General features: G+C 43.1%; 1 protein-coding gene across 1 annotated transcript; it reads left to right on the top strand.

Annotated features, from left to right (window-relative positions):
* The first annotated feature begins 1,752 nt into the window (after positions 1-1,752).
* RPN1 (ribophorin I) lies at positions 1,753-27,028 on the top strand. The gene is made up of 10 exons (XM_059706801.1): positions 1,753-2,068; positions 3,722-3,786; positions 10,975-11,281; positions 16,151-16,360; positions 18,007-18,199; positions 20,068-20,167; positions 21,920-22,058; positions 22,306-22,425; positions 24,839-25,084; positions 26,370-27,028. Exons 1-10 carry the CDS (start codon positions 1,808-1,810, stop codon positions 26,550-26,552), a joined length of 1,824 nt encoding a protein of 607 aa, XP_059562784.1. The 5' UTR covers positions 1,753-1,807; the 3' UTR covers positions 26,553-27,028.
* The last annotated feature ends 370 nt before the right edge of the window (positions 27,029-27,398 follow it).

The raw sequence follows: 27,398 nt of genomic DNA, 5'->3' as shown, positions 1-27,398 counted from the left end.
CAAAATCTCTGAGTCAGGACTCTAGAGCCAGAGAAGGGGACAATAGAAAACTTCTCTCTGAATGACACCCTCCCTCTAAGAGTTGAACAGTTAATGGATGAGAGGTGGGGGGAATAACCTAAATTCTTCTTGTCTTGCCTCTCCTTGAATGGAACCAATGCCTCATGAACTGGAGCAAGGGTGATCAGGACCCCAGTCTTGAGAGAGAGAGAGAGACAGAGAAGAGAGAGAGAGAGAGAGAGAGAGAGAGAGAGAGAGAGAGAGAGAGAGAGAGAGAGAGAGACATTGATGTGAGACAGTTGTCTCCCATATGCACCCTGACTGGGGATCAAACTCGCAGCTTAGGTATGTGCCCTGACTGGGAATTGAACCCAAAACCTTTTGGGAAAACACTCCAACCAACTGAGCTCCCCGGCCAGGGCCCTGTATTGTATTTTAATAATGATAATGTTAAAGGGTTTAACATTATCTATTCTGTCCTTGTTGACTGGGAGATCAGGTTCTAGTCCCTGTTCTACTCGTAGGAGCTGTATGACTTTGGGTAACTTACCCACTCTGGCCCTGTATTTTATGTTTGGCAAATAAGATTAGATTGGGATCTCTAATGCTTCTTTTTTTAAAAATATTTTATTGATTTTTTTATAGGGAGGAAGGGAGAGGGATAGAGAATTAGAAACATTGATGAGAGGGAAACATCCATCAGCTGCCTCCTGCACATCCCGCACACCCCCTACTGGGGATGTACCTGCAACCAAGGTACATGCCCTTGACCGGAATTGAACCTGGGACCCTTGAGTCCGCAGGCCGGCGCTCTATCCACTGAGCCAAACCGGTTAGGGCTTAGTCTAATGCTTCTTTTAATCTGTGAAAACCTGGGATTTTATTCAATAGCCTGGGTTGGTGAAAAGAGTTCCATTTTGGAGTCAGTCCAGGTTTCCAAACAGCCTGACATTTACTGGCTTGGGTACCTAAATTTACTCATCCATAAAGTGGAGTAAGGATGTTTATAATGAAAAGCTTATTTATTCATTCAATAATTGTTTACTGACCACCTAGGTACTACACGCTGGGACTGTGGGATGAACAATCCTCCCTGCCTTCAGAGAGCCTGGCTACTACTTGCTTATTGTTGTAACAAATTACCACAAATTTAGTGGCTTAGAACAACACGAATTTATCATGGCTACAGTTCTCAAGGACGTAAGTCTGAAATGGGTTTCACTAGATCAGTCCCGGTGCTTTCGGTTTGCCTGATGTTTCTGATGGCTGTATTGAGGTTATGCGTTTTCAGCAGTTCTGTGGCAATACCTCAGAGGTGGGATGCCCTTCTGGGTGTACCCCATAGTGGCTATAGATAACACCGTGTCTTATCATGGGCGATGTTAACCTTGATCACTTGGTTAATGGGGTGCCTGCCAGGATTCTCCAATGTAAACTCACCCCTTTGTAATTACTCATCTCCTGAGACTGTGCAGATGCCCTGTTTCTGCTTAAACTTTTGCCTAGGCTTTTACTTTCTCCGTCTGAGTTAAATCTTACTGTCTCGAGGAGCAGAAAGGCCAGGGGTGATTGCAGGGGAAGAACGGCTAGAGAGAGCAGATGGGCAGGGGCTCGTTCCCGGAAGAATCGAATAACTGAGGGGCCGCGCAGTCAGGCGCCTGGGGCGGCCCGTTGCCCTGGAGACGGGGTCCTTCTTCCCCGGTGCCGCCAACTCGTGGCGCCAGCCCGGGCCCAATGAGCGGCTGCGCGGTGGCCGGAGGCGGGGCGGCGGTGCTCGCGCGGCCTGCGGCTCAGCTCGGTCCCCGTCATGGAGGTCCCTGCCTTCCGGCTGCTCGTGCTCCTCCTGCTCGGGGCCTGGGCCCCGGCGCCAGGCAGCGCCTCTCCCGAGGCACCGCCGTTGGTCAACGAGGACGTGAAGCGCACGGTGGACCTGAGCAGCCACCTGGCCAAGGTGACGGTGGAGATGGTCCTGGCGCACCCGGGCGGCAGCTCCACGTCCCGCGCCACCTCCTTCCTGCTGGCCTTGGAGCCGGAGCTCGAGGCCCGGCTGGCGCACCTCGGCGTGCAGGTGAGCGGGGCGGGCCCTCGCCCCTCCTAGCGTTTGTCGTTGCTCCCCGCGCCCCTCTCCGCCTCGGGGAAAGCGGGCCCGGGCGTCGGGGCGTCAGCCCCTGGCGCCGGACACGTCAGCGTAAAGGCTGCGCGGCGCGGCCCGCGTCTCGCTGAGCGAGCCTCCTCGGCGGCTCCCGGGCCGCGCCGGTGGGGCCGCGCCGAGCGATCCCTCTCGCCCGTAAAACAAAGATGATCGCCTCGGGGAAGGCCTGTCCGGCCGCCACGGCGCACCTCGCTGGCCCTGCGTTCTTCACGGGCAGCGCCGCAGTCCGACCGGAGGAGAATGAATGGGCTAGAATTTAATTTCTGTATTTCAGTATCAGGCTCAGGGTAGGTGGGTGCCTCTTTCTCGATATCATTTAAATCAGCCAGCACTGCAATAGGGTAGGCTCCGTGTTTAACTTGGTAACCGTTTGAAACCGTGCTTCATATTACACACTTCATAGGCTTGCTGGGGAACGCTTTTTAAAATTTCATCCTGAGGTTGGTTTTAAAAATCATGCGCATAAGATAAGCCTGTGTAAACTGTACAGAGAGGTAAGGTCCAGTTCTCTACTTCCCGTTCCGGTTCCCATTCGCACGTCCAGCGCACAGGTTTGCTGTGTACTTCCAGGTATTTCAGGGAACACTTGTAAGGCTCTCAAGGAAAGAAAATGTTGGCTTTTGGGGATATACAGCTACAGAGCTTTGCTTTTTTATTTTTTTAAGGTTTTGTTTTTAATCCTCACCCGAGGATATGTTTATTGATTTTAGACAGAAAGGAAGGGAAAGAGAGAGAGAGAGAGAGAGAGAGACATCCATGTGAGAAACATTGATTGGTTGCCACCCGCAGGCACTCTGACTCGGACCCGAAACCGAGGTGTCTGACCTGGAATCCGACCCTGACCTTTCCGTGTGCGAGAGGATGCTCCAACCAACTGAGCCACAGTGGCCAGGGCCAGAGCTTTGCTTTTTATTGCTGTTTTCATTAGACAACAGCAATCCATTAAGTGATTACCCAACCATTAAGAGAATAGTCATTACGGTGTCATATTTCTTCTAAGCACACCTTACTTCCTGACCGGATCTGGAGCTATAAACCGGACTTTATGGAGACTATACTTCTGAAATGACTCCTATTCACACTGTCTATCATGAGCATTTGCTCAGGTTTGTGGGAAGGTGGAGAAACACTTCATTTAACTATGTGCTGCACCTTTGAATTGTTACTGAAACCAGAATTGAATCTTTTAAAAAGTTCTGGTAGTTTGAATATTTTAATGGGAACATTCTGAGGCTGTTGGTTAATTGTTGACTCAAAATTTAGAGGCCAAAAGACATAAAAAGAAGTAACCTTTTTTGTCTTTTTTTTAATTTCTTTTTTTATTTTATTGCTTAAAGTATTACAAAGGGTATTACATATGTGTCCATTCCCCCCCCCCCCCCCCCCCCCCCGCCCTAGATAGTCCCCTAGCCTCCCCTATCCCCCAGTGTCTTATGTCCATTGGTTATGCTTATATGCATGCATACAAGTCCTTTGGTTGATCTCTTACCCCCCTACCTCCTGCCCCCCAAGCCTCCCCGGCCTTCCCGCTGTAGTTTGACAATCTGTTTCTTTTTTGTCTTTTTATAGGTAAAGGGAGAAGATGAGGAAGAGAACCATCTGGAAGTACGAGAAACCAAAATTAAGGGTAAAAGGTAAGCTAATGAATAGGCAGAATATCTATATCTGTGTTTGCCTCTTCTTGTTATGGCTTATCCTGTCAGCGTTAGAATCATAAGTTAGGAGGATTGCTTAGGAAGTGCCTGGTGTATTAAAAGCTGTTTCGATTAAGATAGTGTGTGGTAGCAAGCAACAGACTAACATATTTTAGGCCCATGTATGATATCTTTTTTGATAACTTGCTAAAATTGGATTCCCCTAACAGTGGCAGTTTATTTTACAACAGGAAAGCAGTTATTTTTGATCCCAGGTCTCTAATCCGTGTGGCTTAGGGATCCCCATCCAATAGATGAGGACTTCAAGCTGTTTCCCTCAGCAGATATCCTCTCATCCATGGCTAGCTACTACCCTGTTTCCCAGGAGCAGACAGCACCCTCACTTTCAAGACTTCAGGGCATGGAAAGTGATGCCTCTTTGCAGGAAGTAGACTGAGCTCTTTAAATGCTGGGGTTGGCCTTGTTCTCAGCTTTAACTTCAGCATAGCCTGGGGCCTGGCACTTATTAGTTATTTATATTAAAACACTTTATTGCCGAAGCCGGTTTGGCTCAGTGGATAGAGCGTCGGCCTGGGGACTGGAAGGTCCCAGGTTCGATTCCGGTCAAGGGCATGTACCTGGGTTGCGGGCACATCCCCAGTAGGGCGTGTGCAGGAGACAGCTGATGGATGTTTCTCTCTCATTGACGTTTCTAACTCTCTATCCCTCTCCCTTCCTCTCTGTAAAAAATCAATAAAATATATATTTTTTTAAAAAAAAATAAATAAAACACTTTATTAGGGAGCCTGCAACCAAGATTTGTGCTCTTGACCAGAATCGAACCCAGGAATCTTCAGTCTGTGGGCTGACGCTCTAACCATTGAACACCCAGCTAGGAGGATACTTTAATTTTTATTGATTTTTATTAGTTTTTAAAATATATTTTTATTGACTTCAGAGAAGAAGGGAGAGGGAGAGAGAGATAGCAACATCCATGATGGGAGAGAATAATAGATTGGCTGCTTCCTGCATGCCCCCTACTGGGGATTGAGCCCACAACCCAGGCATGTACCCTTGACCAGAATCAAACCTGGGACCTTTCAGTCCATAGGCCGACGCTCTATCTACTTAGCAAACTGGCTAGGGCAATTTTTATTGATTTTTAGAGAGAGAGGGAGAAAGAGAGAAACATTGATGTGAGAGACATAGATTGGGAGGTATGTACTCCAACTGGAGAACCCTCAAACCTGGGTATGTGTCCTGACTAGGAATTGAACCTGTGACCATGCATTGCACAGGACAACACTTCAGCCAACTGAGACACACTGGCCAGAATGAGGATATGTTTGTTTATTTTTTAAATGTATTTTATTGATTTTTTACAGAGAGGAAGGAAGAGGGACAGAGTGCCAGAAACATCGGTGAGAGAGAAACATCAATCAGCTGCCTCCTACACACTCCCCGCTGGGAATGTGCCCACAACCAAGGTACATGCCCCTGACTGGAATCGAACCTGGGACCCTTCAGCCTGCAGGCTGACGCTCTATCCACTGAGCCAAACCAGTTAGGGCAGGATATGGTTTTTTTTTCTCTTCATTGATTTTAGAGAGAGAGAAAGAAACATCCATTGGTTGCCTCCTGTACATGCCCTGACTAGGGTCCAAATCCTAAACCCAGGTATGTGCCCTAACTGGGAATTGAACCCATAACCTTTTGGTGTATGGGACTACTCTTTAACTGGGCCAGTCTGCCAGGGCAAGAAAAAAATCTTGGGATCTTAAATGACTATCTTCTATCTATATATATAAAAGCCTAAGTGACCGTTTGACTGTTGGACTGTTCAAGCGGTAGCTGTGATGTGCACTGACCACCAGGGGGCAGTTGCTCTGACCGGTAGGTTAGCTTGCTGCTGGGGTCCAGCCGATCGGGACTGGGCGAGATGAGCTGGACATGCCTGGACCCCTTCCGCGGTCCCTCCCCAGCCCCGATCGTGCACTGGTGGGGTCCCTCGGCCTGGCCTGTGCCCTCTCACAATCCAGGACCCCTGGGGGATGTTGGAGAGCCGGTTTTGACCTGATCCCCGCAGGCCAGGCCAAGGAACCCCACCGGTGCACGAATCTGTGCACCGGGTCTCTAGTATATATATAAAAGCCTAAGTGACTGGTTGACTTGTGTCTGTGTCATGCACTGACCACCAGGAGGCAGATGCTCAATTCAGGAGCTGCCCCTGGTGGTCAGTGCGCTCCCACAGCAGGAGCACTGCTCAGCTAACTAGTGGGCGCCAAACACTGGGCTCATGGCTGGTGAGTGCAGCTGCAACAGTGCGAGCCTCTCCTGCCTCTGTGGCAATGCTACCAAGCGGTGGCAGGCGCAGTGGGGCTGGGATAAGTGGGAGTGGCGCGGTGCCCGGCCTGGGTTTGGGCTCCTCCCCGGCTGCCTGCTGCTTCACGCACTACTGGACCCCTTGGGGGATGTTGGACTGCCAGTTTGACAGTCCGACATCCCCTGAGGGGTCCTGGGTTGCGAGAGGGTGCAGGCCAGGCTGAGGGACCCCACTGGTGCACGAATCCATGCACCAGGCCTCTAGTTAAAAATATTTGATAGAGCCCTAGCCAGTTTGGCTCAATGGATAGAGTGAGTGTCAGTCTGCGGACTGAAGGGTCTCGGGTTCAATTCCGGTCAAGGGCGTATGCCCAGATTGTGTGCTCGATCTGTAAGGGCAGTTTAACCCTATCCCAGCAGTAACAGGATGCTTGCTTATCTATAACTAGAGGCCCGGCGCATGAAATTCGTTCAAGAGTAGGCCTTCCTTCCCCTGGCTGCTGGCAGCGGCTTCCCTCTGGCACCCAGGACCCCCTCCGGCTGCCGGCAGGCACCTGGGACCCGGACTTCCCTTGCAGCCCTGACTTCATCCAGAAAGTTGTCTGGCCTAATTAGCATATTACTCTTTTATTAATATAGATGAGCCTAGTCCTCGCTTTCTGCACCGTGCAGACCCTCATCCTGGAACAGTTAGTTTGCAGAGGCTTTGAACCGAAGCCAGGTCCCCAGTGTTAGCTGCTGGTGTCAGTTAGAGGTCTGTTATAACCTATTTTTCAGCAAAATAGCTTTTAGAAAGACCCACACAAAGACCTGGAAGCAAGAAACAGAATCTAGAGCTATATAAGACTGGGTTCAGCAGGATAGAGGTGCTCAGCTTTTGGAAACTGATTTCCCTGTGCCAGCAGTGCTGCTTTTGGAATAAAGGTGAATTTCTGCATCTTCCAAGTGCTTGGTGGTCTGTCTTCCCGACTCTGGTTACTTTGCTGTTCCAGATCCCCAGTAGGGAGTGTGCAGGAAGCAGCTGATCAATGACTCTCACCATTGATGTTTGTATCTCTCTCCCTTTCCCGTCCTTTCTGAAATCAATAAAATATTTTTAAAAAAATGACAGAATTAAAAAAAACTTTTTCTCAGTTATTTTTAATTTTTTAATAATAATTTGTTCTAACAATAACTGTTTTTAATGCATATGTCTGCACATACATGATTTTACATATGGGTATAAATGGGATCATATTTAAATTTATTATCCTATATAATAAAAGACTAATATGTAACTGGTCGTTATGACGGGCGCTGACCACCAGGGGGCATGCGCAGAACATGGCAGGCATTGGCTGAGGTGGGATGATGGAGCAGGTAAGCAGGGGCACCATTACAAGGTGGGGCACCGGTTGCTGTCATTGGGGTGAGCCTCTGGTGGTTACTGAAAATTCTTTGCTCCCGCACGCTGAAGTCCTGCCTGGTGCTCACATCTGCTGCTGGTGCCGGCCCCAATTGCTCTGCGCCTTCAGCAGGTGCAAGCATGGCGCCGTCAGCACGTGGGAGCAGTGGAGCAGGGTTGCTGGCAGACGGGACCGGGGACCGTGGTAGGAGGGGCCGGGCGGTGGCACAGAGGATGGGCTGAGATGCACCCCTGTGCCTACTGCAGCCTTGTGGCCCACAGTTCCTTTCAAGGTGCACGAATTCGTGCAACGCGTCCCTAGTTCTATATAAAACTTAATAGCAACGTTAAACAAGTCCCATAACCCTGGCATGACAACTTAGATATTTTTGTTCTGGACCATTTCAACATGCAGATATATTTTATATAGTTTTAATCACTGTGTGATCCTACTTTAAAAAAAATACTTTTTATATTTTATTATTTAGTTTTATGTGCTCCTACTTTTTAATCTTTTTTTCTCCCGCATAATATTTCCTGTTTTCTGTGTGATCTTCATAGTTTCCTTTTATTACATGTAATTCTTGAGTTGCTTTGATTTGATCTACAAAAACATTCTCTAAGGAGCCAAATTATAATACATGTTGATTACCTTGATTTTTCTATTGTAGTCTCAGAATGCATGAATTGGGCATCTTCACCACCCCTGTGGATGCCAGATCTGAGTTAGCCTTAAATAAGTTGCTAATAAATCCCTTCTCCCTTGTTAATATTTCAGAGACTCCTCTCTCTCTGTGGCTGTTTAAGGACGCTGTCGTGCTTACTGGCTGCGACTCATGGCCTGCAGCACATCTCTTGGAGAGGCAGGATGGCATAGTAGTTATGAGTGTGGTCTTATGCAGCCTTACTCCCAGGGTTCAAATCCTATCTCTGTTACTATTTACTGGCTTTGTATCCTTGGGAAATTAAAGAATACTTACCTTCTTAGTAAAGTAATAATGTCTACGTTATATGATCATGGTTAAGATTCACTAAATTAATTCATAAAATATACTTGGAACAGAACCTGGTACATAGTAAGTGCTCAGTAAATTTTGACTTAATCACTAAGCGAACTAACCAATGAGAAGGAGCATTCCAGGCAGAGACATTGTAAAGATAACAGGTTTGACATTTCATGCTGTGTTTAGTTAACTGGGCCTTTAGAGTGGCTGGAGTTCAGAGGAATGTGTAAGGAGGGCTGAGGTCAGTTTAAGGACTGCTTTGTATACTATTTTTAGGGTTGTGGACTTTTTAGTCAGTTGGGAATATTTAAAAACTTTAACAGCATACTGTTTTATTTATTCCCAATTCTGAGTGCATGTATTACACGGATTTGTCTTTATTACTGCTTCCTGCCACAGAAACTGACACTTACTGGGTTTTCAGTAATATGTTTCAACAAATGAGTAATTGCCTTATTTTACCCAACAAAACCAGATTCGTCACAGAATGTTCTTCCATTAGGTCCTGCAGAAGAAAAGCTATATGAAAAAAAACCTGTCTCCTTCTTAGACACCAGTATACTCAGGTCTTTGTTGCCTGGCCAGCCTTTTATCAATCAGAAACCTTCACTAGCCGGTGTTTGCACACTTCAATAAGATTTTTAAAAAAATATTTTTTATTGATTTTTAGAGAGAGGAAGGGAGAGGGCTAGAGAGATAGAAACATTGATGAGAGAGGAAGTCATCGATTGACCTCCTGCATGGCTCCCACTGGGGATGGAGCCCACAACCTGGGCATGTGCACTGCCTGGGAATTGAACTGAGAATCAAACCAGAGACCTCTCCCTTCCTGAGTCAACGCTCAACTGTTGAGCCACACCAGCCGGGCTTCAGTAAGATTTGATGTCTGAAATAATGACCCTAGAGCACTGAATGGCTCTGAATTATCAAAGCAAGATTCAATTATGTTGGGATTATTTAACATGAAAATTAAGGTGGGAGTGACACCATCAAATTGTGTTGATGGGCTGGCAGGGAGATAGAGATTAGGAGATTAATAATCTAGGCAAGAGATAATGGTTTGAATTGAGGAGGAGGCAATGGAAAGCCAGGAGGGGATGGATTTGGGAGACATTGTAAGGCAGGATAAATCCAATATTTTGTAATTGGGATAGAGTAGTGTGATGCATCAGAAAATGCCTGAGGTTTCTAGCTTAGAGTTGGTTAGTTGGTTAAGGACTCTAAATACCATGGAAGCATGTTAAAAAGCCTTCAGTTTTCCACAAATGGTTTCTGGGTCTGTAAGGAATTGGTCACCTGGCATAATAAACTAGGATTCATTTTTTGAGTTAATTCTTTATATGAATTTTAGTAGTTTCCAGGCCATCTCTTTTTCTTTAAAATGCTAACAGCTTTATTTCATTCTGGTTATGAGAGTATAGCTCATTATGAAACAAATTGGAAAAACAACAACAAAATGAAGCTTATTCTCCTATCCTGAGATGGTTACCATTAAACATTGTGTGGAACATTCATTGAGATACTTTCTTCACATACATTTGTATATATGTATTTTTTTAAAAGGAATCACACTGTTTCTTTTGTAAATTAATTTGTTACTTACATTGTACATGGAAATGTTTAATATAGATAAATCTAAGTATCTTCTTTAGTGGCTGCCAATATCCCATTGTGTGGCTCTGTACTAGAATTTTTGAAACTGTTATCCTATTGTTGGACATTTATGTTGTTTTATACTCTTTTACTATTATAAACAATCTTGAGATGAACATCCAGATATTTATCTTAAAAGGTTTTAATTAATAGGTTAAAGGTGATCTCTTAAATATAACTGCTTTTATCTTTTTTTGTTTTATTTTTTCTCTCTCTTTTTTTATTGTCTAAAGTTTTACATATGTCTCCTTTTTCCCCAATTGATCTCCCCTCGCCCCCCAGCCATTCCCAGCCCGGGTGCCCGCACCACCCCAGAGTCTGTGTCCATTGGTTATGCTAAATGCATGCATACAAGTCCTTTGATTGCTTTCTAATCACCTTCTCCCCTACCATTTGTCTCTGGATCTATTCTTTTTTTTTTTTTTTAAGATATTTTATTGATTTTTTTACAGAGAAGAGAGGAGAGGGATAGAGAGTTAGAAACGTCGATGAGAGAGAAACATCCATCAGCTGCCTCCTGCACACGCCCTACTGGGGATGTGCCTGCAACCAAGGTACATGCCCTTGACCGGAATCGAACCTGGGACCTTTCAGTCTGCAGGCCGACGCTCTATCCACTGAGCCAAGCTGGTTAGGGCTGGATCTATTCTTGTTCATCAAATTATGTTGATCATTATATCCCACATATGAGTGAGATCATGTGATATTTATCTTTCCCCGACTGGATTATTTCGTGCTTTTATCTTGGTTACAAAATTTTGCTGTGACTTTGAGTTCCTAGCTGTTTCTAATTTCCTTACTTCTCTTGCCTCATTTTTCCTGTAGTGGTAGATTCTTCATGGTCAAGCTACCAGTTGCTCTCGATCCTGGGATGAAGATTTCAGTCATTTTGGAAACAGTCTATACCCATGTGCTTCAGCCATATCCAACCCAGATCACTCAATCAGAGAAACAGTTTGTGGTGTTTGAGGGAAACCATTATTTCTATTCTCCCTATCCCACAAAGACACAAACTATGCGTGTGAAGCTTGCCTCTCGAAATGTGGAGAGCTACACCAAGTTGGGGAACCCCACACGATCTGAGGACCTCCTGGATTATGGACCTTTCAGAGATGTCCCTGCCTATAGTCAGGTAGGCTCATGTGGAATATTGCCCATGCCTGTATACTTCAGAAAACGTCTTCTAGAGTGACAGCTAGTTAGTTGATAGGGTTGGGTAGTGTAGGGTTGGTGGAAATCCAAGATCAATTTTTTAATCTGCTGTGGAATGACCCATGGGGTCATTGTTCTCTTGGGAGTACAGATAGAGGCTGTGAGTTTAGGAAGACATTTATTTGTTTGTTTGTTTGTTTATTTATTTATTTATTTTTTATTTAAAAAAAAACTTTATTATTGAAAGTATATATGTCCTAGGAAGACTCTTTAAAGCAGATAGCATTTGGAGAGTTGGAGTAGGAGTTGGGGGAGAAGGAAACAAGGCATTCTAGGTAGAGGCAATAAGAAGCTCAAAGGCCTGCCCTAGCTGGTTTGGCTCAGTGGTTAGAGTGTCAGCCTGCAGACTGAAGGGTCCCAGGTTTGATATCAGTCAAGGGCACATGCCTGGGCAGCAGGATCAATCCCCAGTAGGGGGCATGCAGGAGGCAGCCAGTCAATGATTCTCTCATCATTGATGTTTCTATCTCTCCCTCTCCTGTTCTCTCTGAAATCAATAAAAATATATCCTAAAAAGAAAAAAAGGACAGAGGCCTGAGGATAAGAATACAGATAGGAACCCTGGCTGGGTGACTCAGTCGGTTGGAGCGTCGTCACATACACCAAAAGGTTGTGGATTCGATTCCCAGTCAGGGCACATACCTAGGTTGTGGGTTCAACCCCTGGTCAGGGTGGATACAGGAGGCAGCTGATCGATGTTGCTCTCTCTCTCCCCCGCCCCCCCTTCCTCTCTCTTAACATATCCTCTGATGAGGATTGAAAAAAAGAGAAAAGGAAAGAAATGGGAAAATATGTGGTGTGTTGTCTAGTGTGGCTGGAGTAGCTGCTGTGGGTAGTAAAGCTGGCTCCATTGCTGAGCCTTGGGTTGGGCCTTAAAAGTAAAAGGCGAAAGATTTATGTGATCTGAAGAGAAACCAGAGCATAGGGCCTTAAAAGTAGAAGGAGCAATTAAGTCTTAAAAAAGATTTTGTTATGAAAAATTTCAAACATATGTAAAAGTATAGAGAGTAGTATAACAACTCCCAATAGACCCATCACTTAGATATTACTTAGATTCAGTGGTTATCAAGATATCAGCACACTTGAGCTGTCCCCCCTTTTTTTTTTGCTGTAATAATTTTATTTATTTATTTATTTAAAATATATTTTATTGATTTTTTTACAGAGAAGAAGGGAGAGGGATAGAGAATTAGAAACATTGATGAGAGAGAAACATCGATCAGCTGCCTCCTGCACACCCCCTACTGGGGATGTGCCCACAACCAAGGTACATGCCCTTGACCGGAATCGAACCTGGGACCTTTCAGTCTGCAGGCCGACGCTCTATCCACTGAGCCAAACCGATTCGGCATTTGCTGTAATAATTTAAAGCAGATCTTAGGAATCATATCATTTCACCCTATGTTTTCTTTCTGTTTTCTCTTTTAAATGTCATTTAACATATAGTTAGGGCTGTTTATTTTGGGTTGTTTTTAACTTTTTAAGAATTTTTATAGGTTTAATTTTTTGAAAATTAAAATTCTTACATTTTCTTTTTTAATATATATATATTTTAATTGATTTCAGAGAGGAAGAGAGAGGATGAGAGATAGAAACATCAGTGATGAGAGAGGATCATTGATTGGCTGCCTCCTGCAGGCTCCCTACCAGGGATTGATCCCACAACCCAGGCATGTGCCCTGACTGGGAATCATACTGGCTACCTCTTGGTTCCTGGGTTGATGCCACACTGGCGGGGCTAAAATGCTAAATCTTTAATTAGACTCATCAAGAAGAAAAGAGAGAGGACCCAGATAAAATCAGAAATTAAAGAGAGGTATAAATAATTATAAGAAAACACTATGAACAATTGTTTGCCAACAAGTTGGATAACCTGGAAGAAATGGATACATCCCTAGAAACATACAGTCTTCCAAAAGAATGAATCAGTTAGAAACAGAAATCTGAATAGACTGATAACTACTAACAAAATTGAATCAGTAATCAAGAAACTCCCAACAAACAAAACTCCCAACAAAAGTCCTATGTTGGATGGCTTCACATGGCTTCACAGGTGAATTTTTCCAAACATTCAAAGAATTATCATATATCGTTCTTAAACTATTTTCAGAAATTGAAGAGGAGGGAAGACTTCAAAGCTCATTTTATGAGGTCAGCATCACCCTGATTCTAAAACCAGATAAAGACTACAGAAAAACAAGAAATTATAGGCCAATATCCCTGATGAGCTTAGATGCAAATGTCTTAAACAAAATATTAAACTCAATTCGGCAGTATAATAAAAAAATCGTGCCCATGATCAAATGGGATTTATTTCTGGGATATAAGATTGGTTCAATATCCACAAATCAATTAACATTATACACCACATAAAGAATGAATGGTGAAAACCATATCACATCAATATTACACAAAACAGCATTTTTACAAAATATGGCATCCATTTATGATAAAAACTTTCAGCAAAGTGTGAATAAAGGGAACATACCTCAACATAATGAAGGCCATATGTGACAAACCCACATCTTACATCATACTCAACGATGAAAAGCTAAAAGCATTTTTCTTAAGATCAGGAACAAGACATGGATGTCTGCTTTCCCCACCTATATGCAACAGTATTGGAAGTCCTGGCCTTAAAAGATTATAAGACATCAAAGAAAGAAATCGAAGAAGAGAGAAGTAAATGGAAGCATAAACATGGTTGAACTGTTTTAACATGGTTAAAATGTTCATACTACCTAAAGCAATGTATAGGTTTAGTCCAATCCCTATCAAAATACCAATAGTATTTTTCACAGAACTGGAACAAAGAATTCTAAAATTTATATGAACCACAAAAGACCCTAATAGCCAAAATAATCTTGAGAAAAAACAAAGTTGGAGATACCACACTACCTGATATCAAACTATACTACAAGGCTTTAGTAATCAACATCATCCTACTGGCATAAAACCAGATGCCTAGATCAATGGAACAAAATAGAAAGCCCAGAAATAAATCCAAGCCTATATGATCAATGATCAATTAATCTGACAAAGGAGGCAAAAAGTACAATGGGGTAAAGAGTCTCTTTAACCCTTTGTACACCATAAGTGTCTATAGACACAGTGGTGGACCTTTATTGGTTTCTGTTTTGGACGCGTGGCAGTTAACTGGTTAATAAATGGTGTTGGGAAAACTGGACAGATATATGCAAAAATGGAAACCACACTAGACCACTTAAACCATATACAAGGATAAACTCAAAATGGGTTAAAGATTTAAAGGTAAGACTCAATTATGAAACTCCTAGAAGAAAACAGGCAGTAAACTCTGACATTGCTCTTAGTACTGTTTTTTTTTTTTTATATGTCTCCTTGGGCAAGGGAGACAAATGAAGAAACAAACAAATGGGACTAGATCAAACTAAAATGTTTTTTCACAGCAAAGGAAACTATCAAAATGAAAAGACAACCTTCTGAATGGGAGAAGATATTTGCCAATGATACATTTGATAAAGGGTTAATATCTAAAATATATAGGGAACTCATACAACTTAACCCTCTGAAAAACAATCTGTTACAAATGGTCAGGACCTGTGAAGAGACATTTCTCCAAGTAAGATACAGTTGTCCAGTAGACATGAAAGTATGCTCAACATCACTACTCATCAGAGAAATGTAAATTAAAACCACAATGAGGTATCACCTTATACCTGTCAGAATGGCTATCATTAATAAATCAACAAACTAAGTTGTCAAGATGTGGAGAAAGAAAACCCTCATGCTTTTTGGCCTAATTGCAAATTGGTGCAGCCAGTATAGAAAACAGTGTGGATGTTCCTCAAAAAATTAAAGATAGAGCTACCATCTGGCCTAGCAATCCCACTTCTGGGTATATATCCAAAGAAATCCAAAACACTAATTTGAAAAGATGTTTGCATCCTGTGTGCATTGCAGCATTATTTACAATAGCCAAAATATGGAATTAACCAGTGTCCGTCTATTGATGGGTGAATAAAGAGAATGCGGTACATACATGCAGTGGAGTGGTAGTTGGCTTTTGAAACAATGAATCTTGACCATCTGTTACAACATGGATGGACTGAGAGGGTATTATGCTGAGTGGAATAAGTCAGAAAAACAGATACCATATGATTTGACTTATATGTGGAATCTAAAAAAATGAATGAACAAACCGAAAAGAAACAAACTCCGATGCAGAGAACAAACTAATGGTTGCCAGGTGAAAAGGGGAAGGGATTCAGAAGTTTAAATTGGCAGTTACAAAATAGTCACTGGGATATAAAGTGCAGCATAGGGAATCTAGTCAGTAATAACTATGGTGTAGATTTATCATGGGATCACTTCATATGTTATATAAATGTCTAACCACTGTACTGTACACCTGAAACTAATGTAGTATTGAGTGTCAGCCGTAATTGAAAAATGGAAAAAATTAAAACTATAAGGAAAAAGTACAAATAATCTTTAATTCTGCTTCCTATATGCGTTCTTATGTATTGCATTTTAGAATCTTTTTTCTCACGTAGTTGCTATAAGTAGAGTGTAGAAGTTTTTTTTTTAAACAAGTGATATTTGTGTTGGAACTTAAAAGAATTTTGTATATCCTATTTTTCTAATTAATAACATCATGAATATTTCCATATAGTATTAAAAATTTGTAGTAAATTTTAAAAAATGTTACATACAGTAGATACATTATAATTTAATCATTCTGTTGCTTATATGTAGTTTCTGATCAGTTTGATTTGAACTTTGAACTACTTGTTTCCTTTTTCTACAGGATACTTTTAAAGTACATTATGAGAACAACAGCCCTTTTCTTACTATCACCAGCATGACCCGAGTCATCGAGGTCTCTCACTGGGGTAATATTGCTGTGGAAGAAAATGTGGACTTGAAGCACACAGGGGCTGTGCTTAAGGGACCTTTTTCACGCTATGATTACCAGAGGCAACCCGATAGTGGTATATCCTCCATCCGTTCTTTTAAGGTATGGAGTTTTAAGCTTGGACGTTGGTAGAAACTATGACTTTATCATATTTGTTCTTTCATTTACTTTTTGAAAGTAGCTAAATATGGGCACTTGTTTAAGATTAATTGAGGTTTAAGTGGTTGGGTGACAGGGTTAAAACCAAGAGGAAGAATCTTTAAAAAATGCCCTCATTGCTCTAGCCCAGCCGTGGGCAAACTACGGCCCGCGGGCCGGATCTGGCCCGTTTGGCTGTTCTATCCGGCCCGCGGAGCTGAAAGAGCGGAGGGTTCTCTTGCTCTTCCCTTTGCTCCTTCACCAGCAGCAGTGTAAACATGGCAACGTTGGGAAACACGGCCGCAGCTCCTTCTTCTGAGTCCAGTTTAAGAAGCCATTGTGGCCCTCGAGTCAAAAAGTTTGCCCACCCCTCCTCTAGCCTGTTTGACTCAGTGGAGAGAGCATCAGCCCATGGACTGAAGAGTCCTGGGTTTGATTCCTGTCAAGGGCACATGCCTGGGTTGTGGGCTTGACCCCCAGTAGGGTCATGCAGGAGGCAGCCAATCAGTGATTCTCTCTCATCATTGATGTTTCTGTCTCTTTCTCCCTTTCCCTTCATCTCTGAAATCAATTAAAAAAATGTGTATATGTATATGTAAATGTGTATAAGAAAAAACATATATACATATACAAGAAAAATTTTACAAGTCACATGCATATAAAAAATGCCCTCATTTATATAACTAGGTCATGTTTTTTTAAAGAAAATTTAAATAGAAAAAAGAAAAACATAATACTACCCTTCATAATTAAAATTGCTGACATTTTAATATTTTTTACACTGTTTTGAAAAAAGCAATTGATCATACTTTATAGTTTTATCTTTTTGTCTTATAAATAAAAAAGTAATTGATCATATTTTATATATAGTTTTATCTTTTTTGCCTTACAAATGAAATCTTATAAGTATTTTCATGTACTTACATATTACAGAAGGGTTTGCTGTATGAAAAATATATTACATTTTCTCCCCCTGATTATCAAAATATGCTTCCAGATTTGGAAGCTACAATAAAGAATGTAATGTGGAGAAAACCCTTCTATAACCTTGCCTGTCTCCTAGTTATTTGATGTAATTTCTTCCATCTTTAGTTTCCCTCTGTAAAATAACTTTCAGATTGTTTTTACCTTTGTTATGTCTAGGTAATTATTATTCTCTTTATTATCTACTTATAGAAGAATTTGACTATTGACCTTTTTAGAAGTAGATTTGATATCGAGACATTTTGAAGCCTTGGGGGAAAAGTTAGCCTCTAGATCAGTGATGGCGAACCTTTTGAGCTTGGCATGTCAGCATTTTGAAAAACCCTAACTTAACTCTGGTGCCGTGTCACTTATAGAAATGTTTTGATATTTGCAACCATAGTAAAACAAAGACATATTTTTGATATTTATATATTTAAATACCATTTAACAGAAAAATCAACCAAAAAAGAGTTCGCGTGTCACCTCTGACACGCGTGTCATAGGTTCGCCACCACTGCTCTAGATTGTTTACAGTTTGGGGACTATTTTAATTGAGTAGTACTGGGATGAAAATTTTGGTGCAGAAAGTATTTTCTCTATTTAGGATTAATTCCTCTGAAAAATGTATGTTCATTCTCTTGCAGACCATTCTTCCTGCTGCTGCCCAGGATGTTTATTACCGGGATGAGATTGGCAATGTTTCCACCAGCCACCTCCTTGTTTTAGACGACTCTGTAGAGATGGAAATCCGGCCTCGTTTCCCTCTTTTTGGAGGGTGGAAGACCCATTACATCGTTGGTTACAACCTTCCAAGCTATGAGTACCTCTATAATTTGGGTCAGTCTTAGTAAGGGAGTGGAGAATGGAGAGACCATCTTTTTCTTTAGTTTCTTGCAGTTATTATTATTATTATTATTTCACAATTGCCAGTCCTTCTAGATGGGGAGAAAGAATATTTTCTTATCATTCTTAAAAAGGCTGAGATATTATGCCTGGCCGGCGTGGCTCAGTGGGGGTTGAATCTTTGCCAGTCTTCAGTATTTGGCATTTTCTCTTGAATCTTTTCTTCATTTAAAACTTTTCTTCTTGCCTAAGTTGGTTTGGCTCAGTGGATAGAGCGTCGGCCTGCAGACTGAAGGGTCCTGGGTTTGATTTTGGTCAAGGACACATGCCTAGGTTGCGGGCTCATCCCCAGTAGGGGGCGTGCAGGAGGCAGCCAATCAATGATTCTTTCTCATTATGTTTCTATCTCTCTCTCTCCCCCTTCCTCTCTGAAATCAATAAAAATACATTAAAAAGTAAAAAAAAAAAATAAAAAAAAAAAATAAAACTTCTTTTTACTTTTTATCATAAGATATTATCTGTTTATTCATTCACATTCCTTCTAGGTTAGCCTTCATTTATAAAATGATTTTTTTCTTTTATTTCTAATTTCTTTCCTGAGTTCTGAAACTTTTCTGAATTTCTATAAGTCTGATTTATATATTTTTTTCATAACTTGTGTCATTTTCATAATACCTTTAGCTTGTTTGAAATAGTAGGAACAAATTTGATTGGTTTTGTGGGCATGTCTTATGGTTTACTTTCATTTCCTCTAGGGATTTTTTTTTTTTGTAACTTAAAAAATTATTTTTAATTATAGTTGACAAGTTTTTAAAATATAATTTAATACAAAAGGGGGAGTCTGATACTTTTCTGTTGCTCATTTTTTTTTTAAAATATATTTTATTGATTTTTTACAGAGAGGAAGGGAGAGAGATAGAGAGTTAGAAACATCGATGAGAGAGAAACATCGATCAGCTGCCTCCTGCACACTCCCCACTGGGGATGTGCCCACAACCCAGGTACATGCCCTTGACCGGAATCGAACCTGGGACCTTTCAGTCCGCAAGCCGACGCTCTATCCACTGAGCCAAACCGGTTTCGGCTTCTGTTGCTCATTTTTAATGTGAACTTTTAGGAGGAATAATTATTACTGCCCAATTCTCTGTTGTTTAGTGTAATATTAAAAAATATGGTGGCTTGCTTTCTGAGCTTTCTATGGCTTTGTTTTCCTGTAGCTCTGTTGTCCCCATTATACTTGCTTTTGATTCTACTCCAGCAGTTTTTCATCCGTGTAGGGTACTGTCCTGGCAGGGGAGCTCTGGTGGGCTTTTCAAAGTGCTCAGGGACTAGACTACTCTAGACTTAAAGAGTTTCTGTGGCCCATTTTACTTACCCACTGTGCAGGGTGTAGGACTCTTGAGTTTTAGTTGCTCTTCTCCAGCTGGCCTGCCATACTCTCAAGTGAACACTATTGTCTGTCAGGGGCTCCTCTTTCCTCAGGTCTATCAGTTGCCCAGTTGCTTCCTTCTGCTTTATCATTTACAGACCCTAATAATGTGTAGGTCGTGTGGCTGTTGGTGTTTTGTGGACTACACCCCCTTGTATTTTGGGGTTTGTGGAGATGCCATGTTACCTAGTTTTGTTGTGAATATGGTCCATGGGTTTTTTTCTTTGTTATCTAGTTGCTCTGTCTTTATGTGGAAATTGGGGAAAACCCAAAATCTATGCTGCTACCACCACCTCTGTCTTCCAGAGTCTCCTAGTGCATTAACTTCAGATAGCATCTTTACTCCTGTGTAAGATGGGAGTGTACTCCCCTTTTCCCCTGTCCTATTTTCTTAGTTTTTCACATCATTGCATGTGTTTGTTTGATCCTTCAGGTGACCAGTATGCATTGAAAATGAGGTTTGTGGACCACGTGTTTGATGAGCAAGTGATAGATTCTCTGACTGTGAAGATCATCTTGCCCGAAGGAGCCAGGTGAGTGTGATTGTTCCGTTCCTCTGTTCCCATTTCTGTGGTGGTGCCCTTGGTTACTCAAAGCTAATCTGTGTGGAGGAGGCACAGAGTAAGTGCTCAGTATATAGTTTTTAAAATATATATATATATTTTTATTGATTTCAAAGAGGAAGGGAGTGGGAGAGAGAGAGAGAGAAACATCAAGGATCATTGATTGGCTGCCTCCCGCATGTCCCACACTGGGGATTGAGTCCACAACCCAGGCATGTGCCCCTGACCGGAATCGAACTGTGACCTCCTGGTTCATAGGCCGATGCTCAACCACTGAGTCACGCTGGCCGGTTGTCAGTATATATCTTTGACAGAAGCCTGTAGGGACCTTTTGACTGGAGTTTAAGTGGAAAAGTTAGGTTCAGATGAGGGAACAAGATTTATTTATGAAATATTCCTCAAACACAGTGCTTTTGTGTGACAGGAGCAGTCTTCAAAGTCACCTTAGCAGGCCACAGTGATGGCCTGATTCGGATGGGATGATCTGCAGTAGGAAATAATTCAAAGTCAGGACAGTCAGGCAGCCCTTGTGCTGTGTTAATAGAATGAAGAAGAGCCCTGGCTTGTTTGGCTTAGTGGATAGAGTGTCAGTCTGCAGACTGAAGGGTCCTAAGTTCGATTCTCGTCAAGGGCACATGCCTGGGTTGCAGGCTCGATCCCCAGTAGGGGGTGTGCAGGATGCAGCCGATTGATGATTCTTTCTCATTAATATTTCTCTCTCTCCTTCTCCCTTCCTCTCTGAAATCAATAAAGATATATTAAAAAGAAAAAAAAAAGAATAAAGAAAGGTAAGGGTTCCATAGACCAGGTTCAGAAAGGTGGGCACAGGAGGGAGAGGAGAGGATCTCAGATGGTGTATTAGCGTTCCATGGTTACAAGCTGTAGGAGCTGTCTTTGGTCAATTTAAGAAGAAAGGAGTGGACTTGGAAGAATAAGGGATATCCTAAAATGACAGCATAGGCTGAGGAACTAGGCTGAGGGAAGCCAGAGCCAGAGTATCTCCAGGACTCCAGTTGGCTAAAACTGATGGACACACACAGGGGCACCTGCCCTTGGCGTGAGCGACAAATACCTTTTTGTAGGCTTTTTGTCATTTTACTCTTGATTCATTTTAAAGGGAAACATCTACTTGGCCTCCTTGGGTTATTTGTCTACTCTGATCATCAGAAGGAGAGGCATCTTGATTGTTCTCCCTGTGGAAGACATTCAGTTGGAGAATGGGTAGTTCCTCCAAGTAAAACTAGAGTGCTGTTGACTAGGAGAAGGGAGAATGAGTGTGTGTAGGCAAAAGCAGGACATGTCCAACTATGCCCTGTAACAAATTTCCAATCTGTAAAGAGACAGACCATTTGGAGTAACTTTTCAGGAGCCTCTTCAAGTCCCTGAGAGGCTCTTGTTGGGTAGAATGCACACAGTTCTGTGATCTCTGTGATTCCAAGGGGTGGGCCAGTAGTGGTGAGCCCTTATGAGTGCAGGTTGCAGGGAGATAGACAGTTGTTGCCTCAGCAGAAGAATGGTCTCATACTCAGGACTTTCTGGCAGTGGGTCAGCTGCCTCAGGTGGTCAGGTGTTCCTGGTGCTGGTAAGGGAGCAGAGTGGAGTGTGAACTTAGTGACCCTGAAAGGCCCCCTGGATTGAGCCTTGGAATTTTCCAACCCTAAATAAACCTAGTTGGTCAGTGCAGTTTGTCTGAGGCTATATTATATTCCCATCTGCCTCCAGGAACATCCAAGTTGACAGTCCCTATGAAATCAGCCGTGCCCCAGATGAGCTGCACTACACCTACCTGGACACATTTGGCCGCCCTGTGATTGTTGCCTACAAAAAAAATCTGGTAGAACAGCACATTCAGGACATTGTGGTACGTGACTCCACGGTTCTGTCTCCTGTGCCTCCGTTCACAGCGAATGGGTGCTGGGGGCCAGGTCTTGCCTATCTTTCCCTCCTTGGGCTGGAGTGGTTTGAACATGGCATCCTCTGGGGGTAGGGCTGGGCAGGTGGGGTGGGGCAGCCTGGATGATTGTTGGCTTGGTGAAGCCCCTTTTGGCTCCCAGGTTTCTGAGTCCATGTAGGCCTGTCACAGCCCATCTTCTTGGTTCTCCCCCCAGGTGCACTACACATTCAACAAGGTGCTCATGCTGCAGGAGCCCCTGCTGGTAGTGGCTGCTTTCTACATCTTGTTCTTCACAGTCATCATCTATGTCAGATTGGATTTTTCTATCACAAAGGTACCCTTGTGTCTTCCTTCTTGTCAGTTTGTCATTTTGCACCCTTGATAATGTGTTTCACTAGCTTTACTGAGCATTGGTCGTCACAGTAGACCAACGTAGCTCCTTGTAGCCCAGAAGATTCTCTGCTGCCTGTGGCTTCTGCTAATCCTTTCTGTAAAGATAACCTTGTTTTTGTTGCTGTGATCATGGAGCACGCACAGGTTGCTAATGGTGAGTGAGTACTGTGGGATCAGGGCAGCAGACACAGTGTGTACTTTTAAGGGCCCAAAAGGCTACCCTGAGTAGGTGAGGTGCAGAAAAGGTGGGAAGGGCACTCAGCCAGAGGGAACAGTTTGTGGGACAGAAGAGAGGGCTCACAGGGACTTGTGGGTAGCAGTAGTATAAATGTAAACAAAAAAGTTGATCCAGCTGGTTCCATAAACCAGTAAGGCTGCCCAAGGCTCAAGGTGGTGCAGTTGGGATAGCTGCTAACAAACTTTGTCATGCAGAAGGGTTGAGTCTAGGTTTTATTATGAAATAGCCCTATCTTTTAAGCTATAAAAATTGCTCTTGTTTTATTGATGAAACAATTTTACATTTATAGAAACATTACAAGAAAGATAAAAATAGCCGAAACCGGTTTGGCTCAGTGGATAGAGCGTCAGCCTGCGGACTGAAAGGTCCCAGGTTCGATTCCGGTCAAGGGCATGTACCTGGGTTGTGGGCACATCCCCAGTGGGAGATGTGCAGGAGGCAGCTGATCGATGTTTCTCTCTCATCGATGTTTCTAACTCTCTATCTCTCTCCCTTCCTCTCTGTAAAAAATCAATAAAATATTTAAAAAAAAAAAAAGATAAAAATAACTCTGTACTGGTATACTCATCACCTATATATAGCAGTTAACATTTGATCTCTATACATCATTATTTTTCCTGAACCATTTGAGAAGTTTGCGGACATTTGTGCTCCTTTACCGTTGAATACTTAAGCATGTATGCAACCTGAGAACAAGGGTGTTCTCTTACATAACCACGATGCAATGATCAAATTTAGGAAATGTAATTCAGCTCATGTCCAAATGCTGCTGACTATCCCAGTGATAACTTTTATAACAATTATTTTTCATATTCCAGAATTCAATTCAGGATCATGCAGCTCATTTAGTTATCATAGCTCCCTAGTCACTCTCTCTCTCTCTCTTTTTTTAAAAAATATATTTTATTGATTTTTTTACAGAGAGAAAGGGAGAGGGATAGTTAGAAACATCGATCAGCTACCTCCTGCACACCCCCTACTGGGGATGTGCCTGCAACCCAGGTACATGCCCTTGACCGGAATCAAATCTGGGACCCTTCAGTCCGCAGGCCGACGCTCTATCCACTGAGCCAAACCAGCCAGGGCACCCCTAATATCTTTTAATCTGGTGCAGTTCCTCAGCCTTTCTTTGTCTTTAATGACCTTGACATATTTGAAGTGTAGAGACCTTTTGAAGTTTATAGACTGTCCTTAGTTTACATTTATCTTATGTTTCTTCCTGATTAAATTCAGATTACGCATTTTTATCACGAACACTATACAGTGATGCTGATTTGCAGTGTGTCACATCAGGAGTTCCTAGTGTTGGTGATATTAACTCTTTTTTTGAATATATTTTTATTGATTTCAGGGAGGAAGGGAGGGCGGGGAGAGAGAGAGAGAGAGAAACATCAATGATGAGAGAGAATCATTGATTGGCTGCCTCCTGCACACCCCCTACTGGGAATCATGCTTGCAACCAGGGCATGTGCCCTTGACCAGAATCAAACCTGGGACCCTTCAGTCCACAGGCGGACGCTTTATCCACAGAGCCAAACTGGCTAGGGCTCCATTGATTTTTGGAGAGAGTGGGAGGGGGAGAGATAGAGACAGAAACATCGATGTGAGAGAGACACATTGATTGGTTGCTTCTTGTACGCACCTGACCAGAGGGCCAGGGATTGAGCCTGCAACCGAGGTATGTGTGTCCTGGGCCAGAATCTAACCTGGGACCCTTCAGTCCACGGGCCGACACTCTACCCACTGAGCCAAACCGGCTAGTGCTCCCTTGAAGTATTTTAAGGAGAGACATAATGGACATCCTGGAATCTTGCCCTTACCTGAGCTGAGATTTCTCTTTCCTCAGCACCTTATGTCTTTCATGGTGCACTCTGGCATTAGTACATCTGTTTGTCTGCCCTGCTGGGCTTTGAAGTGAACATCTGTTTCATCTTCATGTCCCCAGTCTTTCCCATTGCTGAACTGGCCCAGATTCAGTGTTAGTACAAGTTTGATTCTCTGACTTTCCAAGAAGATGGCTTTTTTTGTTTGCACAGCTGGTAGTGGGTGATGTTTGGAGGTGAAGGTTGGAGTGGGTTCAGGCCTGGTTTTGTCTTACACTGTCTCTCTCCTCCAGGATCCGGCTGCGGAAGCCAGGATGAAGGTGGCTTGCATCACAGAGCAGGTCTTGACCCTGGTCAATAAGAGACTAGGCCTCTACCGTCACTTTGACGAGACTGTCAATAGGTATAAGCAGTCCCGGGATGTGTCCACCCTCAACAGTGGCAAGAAGAGCCTGGAGACGGAACACAAAGCCTTGACCAGTGAGATTGCACTGCTGCAGTCCAGGCTGAAGACGGAGGGCTCTGACCTGTGCGATAAGGTAGGTGCCTGTCAGCACTGTCGCTTGGCTCGTTGCTTGCCATATCCCATCTTCGAGGGTTGTACCCCACTATCTAGACTGGAGCATCATATGGCTGCTCTGTCTGGGTCAGCCACCAGGCAGCTCTTGCTCACTGCTGGCTTGTGGTGTGATACTGCACCCAGTGGCATTGTGTCTATCCTTGTGGTGGAACAGGAAGTTTGGGTGTCTTGGATCTGAGCTGGGTGTGGAGAAAGCTCTCCTAGATTATATAACCTGTCTGTCCTCACAGCCGGTACTGACAGCAGCTGCTTCCTCCTTGGAAGCCAGTCTGAACCACGTGAGAAGAACTAGACTTAGAAGAGGGGTTAAGTCCAGGCTCTGATTCAGACTTTGTAAACCTAGGCATGTTATCTCACTCTGTACCTCAGTTGCCTCACCTGTAAACTGGAGTGCTATTAGTATTACCCATAGTGGTTGTGAATGTGAAATAAGTTTGACATGCTTGATGTAAAGGGCTGAGAATCCTGCCTGGGACGTGCTGTGTGAGTTCCTGTGGCCTATAAATGAGGAGGGGAACCTCCTCTCCCCCTGGAGTTGTCCTTTAGAGTTCCGGACCACACTCTCCATGTGCCACGCCCCAGCATTCTCCTTATCCTGTGCTGTTTTCTTTATAGCAGCTACCATTTTCTGAAACTGTTTATTCATGTGCTTAAGTATTAATAATCTGTCAGCTTCTTGTGGGGCAGATGCCTGATCTGTCTTTAGTGCTTTTTCCAGAACCTAGAATCATCCCTAGCACTATGGCTCACTAAATATTTGTTGAATATTGAGTGAATGTGGGTATAAAAGTCCTCAGTCTGACATCGAGTTGGTGATAACACAGGAGTCACTCAGACCTAATATCACACCCCAGCCAGTGGTCCTTTGCCTATGTGAATTTCTGCACCTAATTTGATAATCAAAGGGAAGAGAATGAATGTTCCTTGAGTACCTACCGTGTGCCTGGCACCACCGTGTTTAAGTGGTTTTACATATTTTCCCATTCATTTCTTGCAATCCTCTTCTATAGCTAAGGCCCAGGGATGGTGAAGGGTTTTGTTCACAGGGTCAGAGCTTGAAGGAACAGGGTTTGTGAGGGGGTGGGAGGGGTGAGGCTGGCATTTGAAGCCAAGCCTGTCTCCCTTCACAACCAGCCCCTGTGGCCTGGGAGTTCTGGAATCTGTTGGCATGGGAGGTGGTGAGCCTTGCTGAATGAGGGTGAGAGGACCACTCTCAAGCCTTGCCCTGCTCTTGCCTTGGCCAGGTGAGCGAAATGCAGAAACTGGATGCACAGGTCAAGGAGCTGGTGCTGAAGTCGGCAGTGGAAGCTGAGCGGCTGGTGGCTGGCAAGCTCAAGAAAGACACGTATATCGAGAATGAAAAGCTCATCTTGGGAAAGCGACAGGAGCTGGTCACCAAGATTGACCACATCATGGATGCTCTGTAGGCCCTGCCAGTTGTCTACTGGGTGAGCCCAGGGTGCTGCACTTACGGCAGGTGTGTGTGTGTGTGTGTGTGTGTGGGTGGGGGGATGAACTTTGAGGCCAGTGAATGCTGGCATCTGTGTTTTATAAAAGGCCTTCAAGGAAGAGAAGCCAGGCCCTGCCTTAGACAAAACAAGAAGCTTAGTTTTTTCCCCCTAAACTGTTCCTTTAAAAATTTTTTTAAACAACCAACTGAAATCACACACACACATCAAAACTTAAATTTCATTAAAAATAAAATACCTTTGTGTTTTTGAACAAATAAATTTTCAATATTTGATTGGTTTTGTTTTATTCTGAAGCCTAGGATATTCTTTCAAGCCTGTAAGCTCCTTGTTTTATGCCCTTCTAATTCCTGATGTTTGAGTATTTTGCAAGTATATGCATGTTTTTTAAAACATGTGCGAACAAAAGAAAATAAAACAGGGACTGTGAAACATTTGTTTTGTCCTGTTGACACTCTCTCATAACTTCTTGAGTATAATGCTTTTATCAAGTGCTTTTTATTGATTAAATAATGGACTTATTCCTTAGAGCAAGTGTGCATACAAGTGTAAGTATCTATTTATATATATAAAAGGCAAAGTGACCGACCGTACATATGTCTGACCGACCGACTGGTACATATGACGTGCAATTTAAAAATCAGCGTTGACTTGTGCATATGCAATACATATAAAGCTCTTGCTGGCACCAATCGCATGCATGTTTTAATTTTATAATTCTACTAGAGGCCTGATGCACGAAATTTGTGCAAGGGCCTTGGCCCCCACTGCCACGGCGGCCACTTCTGCTGTGGCCCCTGCCCG

Source organism: Myotis daubentonii, chromosome 8 (genome assembly GCF_963259705.1).
Source record: "Myotis daubentonii chromosome 8, mMyoDau2.1, whole genome shotgun sequence".
Taxonomy (NCBI): domain Eukaryota; kingdom Metazoa; phylum Chordata; class Mammalia; order Chiroptera; family Vespertilionidae; genus Myotis; species Myotis daubentonii.
The sequence above is the reverse complement of the archived record's forward strand: the minus strand, read 5'-3'. Positions and strand labels throughout refer to the sequence as shown.